Source organism: Chrysemys picta, chromosome 14 (genome assembly GCF_011386835.1).
Source record: "Chrysemys picta bellii isolate R12L10 chromosome 14, ASM1138683v2, whole genome shotgun sequence".
NCBI lineage: Eukaryota > Metazoa > Chordata > Testudines > Emydidae > Chrysemys > Chrysemys picta.
This window is the reverse complement of record NC_088804.1, coordinates 44,837,611-44,839,752: the sequence shown is the minus strand read 5'-3', so window position 1 is coordinate 44,839,752 and position 2,142 is coordinate 44,837,611. Positions and strand designations below refer to the sequence as shown.

The 2,142-nt window shown below is 45.9% G+C and overlaps 1 protein-coding gene across 3 annotated transcripts in view; it reads right to left on the bottom strand.

Annotated features, from left to right (window-relative positions):
• The window catches only part of ZNF821 (zinc finger protein 821), a 19,458-nt gene extending 17,445 nt beyond the window's left edge, over positions 1-2,013 (bottom strand). For 2 of the 3 annotated variants that reach the window (XM_065567714.1, XM_065567715.1), the window contains exon 1: positions 1,826-2,011. Coding sequence is in view for 1 of the 3 variants with exons in the window: in XM_065567712.1 (XP_065423784.1) it covers positions 621-633 (13 nt within the window). In the remaining 2 variants the exon portion in view is untranslated. Of the gene's footprint in view, positions 1-620; positions 714-1,825 lie in introns of all 3 variants that reach the window. The other variant, XM_065567712.1, reaches the window with a different exon arrangement.
• Positions 2,014-2,142: the final 129 nt, after the last annotated feature.

Below are 2,142 nucleotides of genomic sequence, written 5' to 3'. Positions count from 1 at the left end.
CCTTCATAATCCCACCACCCATGTACCTCCCCACTGCCTCACCCCCACACCCCTCACCGCTGCCACCCCCAACGCATCCTCACGCATTGCCACCGCCTCATTCCGTCCCCATTTTCCCCATCCATCCACCAATCCAAATCCCTGCACCCCACCATCCAGGGCCTCTCGCATCCCTTTCATGACAACCCCTCACATCATGTCTCCATTCCCCGATCACCTCCACACTGCATACCTTTCTTCTCACCCTTTCCCGACAAACCTCCCTCACCCATCCACCTATGCATCCACCATCCCCTCACCCTTATCCCCCCACCCTACCCCATCCATTCACCCATCACACCTTATGCTTTCTTTCACTGCCATCATCCCCTAAAACCAAAAACCTCCTATTCATCCACCATAAATCCAAACCACCCCTTGCTCCTATTAAGTCACATACTCACTAAACTTGACTATGCCATCACCACCCTATCACCTCAGCATTACTTCCATCCCCTCAACCTCTCCTTATCGGCCTGTTCTTCAGAGCCTCACAGCCCTCTCGCTTCTTCTTCCCAATCTTCATGCTTCCAAACTCCCCATCTTTACCCCACCACTATTTTGCCACCCTATCACAATACCTCTCAAATGCATTATCAACCATCTTGGTACACCAAATTTTGAAGGGGAGTGTCACTGGGGGCCTCACACTGAGATTGCTCAATCAGGGCAAACTGCAAAGAATGAAGCAGATGATCCCCAAAACTGGTGGTTATTCTAATAATTAGATTTTACCAACCCAGTGTGACAAAACAGCTTCTACAATACCGTCCTGGTTACCCAGAAGCCAAAACCACAGCTCCCTTAAATCAACCCAACCTTGGGCTCCCACCCAAGGCAGCCAAGTCAAATATGACGAGGATTACTGAAAATCTCAAGAGATCAGATGTATATCCACCTGGTCAATGAATATTTCAGATCTTAACCTAATTACACACTAACAGCCAATTCTTATTAACTAAACTAAGATTTATTAAAAAAAAAAAAAATAAAAGAGTATAATGTGTTAAAAGATCATTATACATATAGATATTCATAGAGTTTCTCAGTTTCATAGTAGAGATGGTGAGCTACAAAAATTCTTTCCAGAATTAATTCATCAGGTTATAGTCCAAAATAGGCAGTTAATGTCCAAATATCAGGGTGAGGCAGACTGGAGCTGGAGACCTCAGTCTTGCTACTCAACTTCCCCTACCCAAGCTTAAGCAGATGTGAGATAACAGGATCAGGTCCTAGAGTTCTTGTATAGATCTCTGGCAGGCTAGCTATAGTACTCTTAACAGCGTGATAACACAACAGGCCTTCCTTGAATGAAGAATAGGCAAATTCACATAGTTGCTCTGAAGTAAAATTCCCTATTGCCTATGTATACACAGGTAAACGAATAGTATTCATGGACATAAGGCAATTATCCATTCAAACTATCAAGGCATTCCATTATTGCACAGACAATTTAAATGGAAGACAATTTAAGTAATATTATTTCCTGCAATATCTTACATCTTTGACCTTAAGGTTAACTGAACCATTCACAAGCATAATATAATGTAATTAAGACATCAAAGTGAATTAGCATCCACAAGCTAATCTGGTTGCATGGTTTACATCTGACAAGATATAGGTAAACACACAAATAAGTTTGAATTTCAAAAGCTCTACTCTAACGTGCTTTGTTAGCTATTGATAAGGAATGTCTCTAATTACCATTTAGCCTGCTAGTTGCTTAAATCCTTTCTGCTCAGCGTCCCACCAGTCAAACTAAAAAACAGGGCGCCTGGGACCTAACCTGGCGGTGTTACACAGGCAGTCTGACCCGACAGACCAGGGGCAGTTTTTCTTTATAGGGCTGATGCTATGATACAGCACTGAAAATACCTCGCCCCTCAGCAATCTGCCTGAGCCAATCCCCTTCCTGGGGATGGGCTCTAGGACCCGCCCATATTTCTAACGCAACCTCCCCACACTCCAGGTGCTGTGCGGGGCTGGGGGCGGGGCCCAGGCGCTGTACGGGGCTGGGGCGGGGCCAGGTGCTATGCGAGACTGGGGGCGGGGCCAAGTGCTGTACGAGGCTGGGGGCGGGGCCAGGCGCTGTACGAGGGCGGG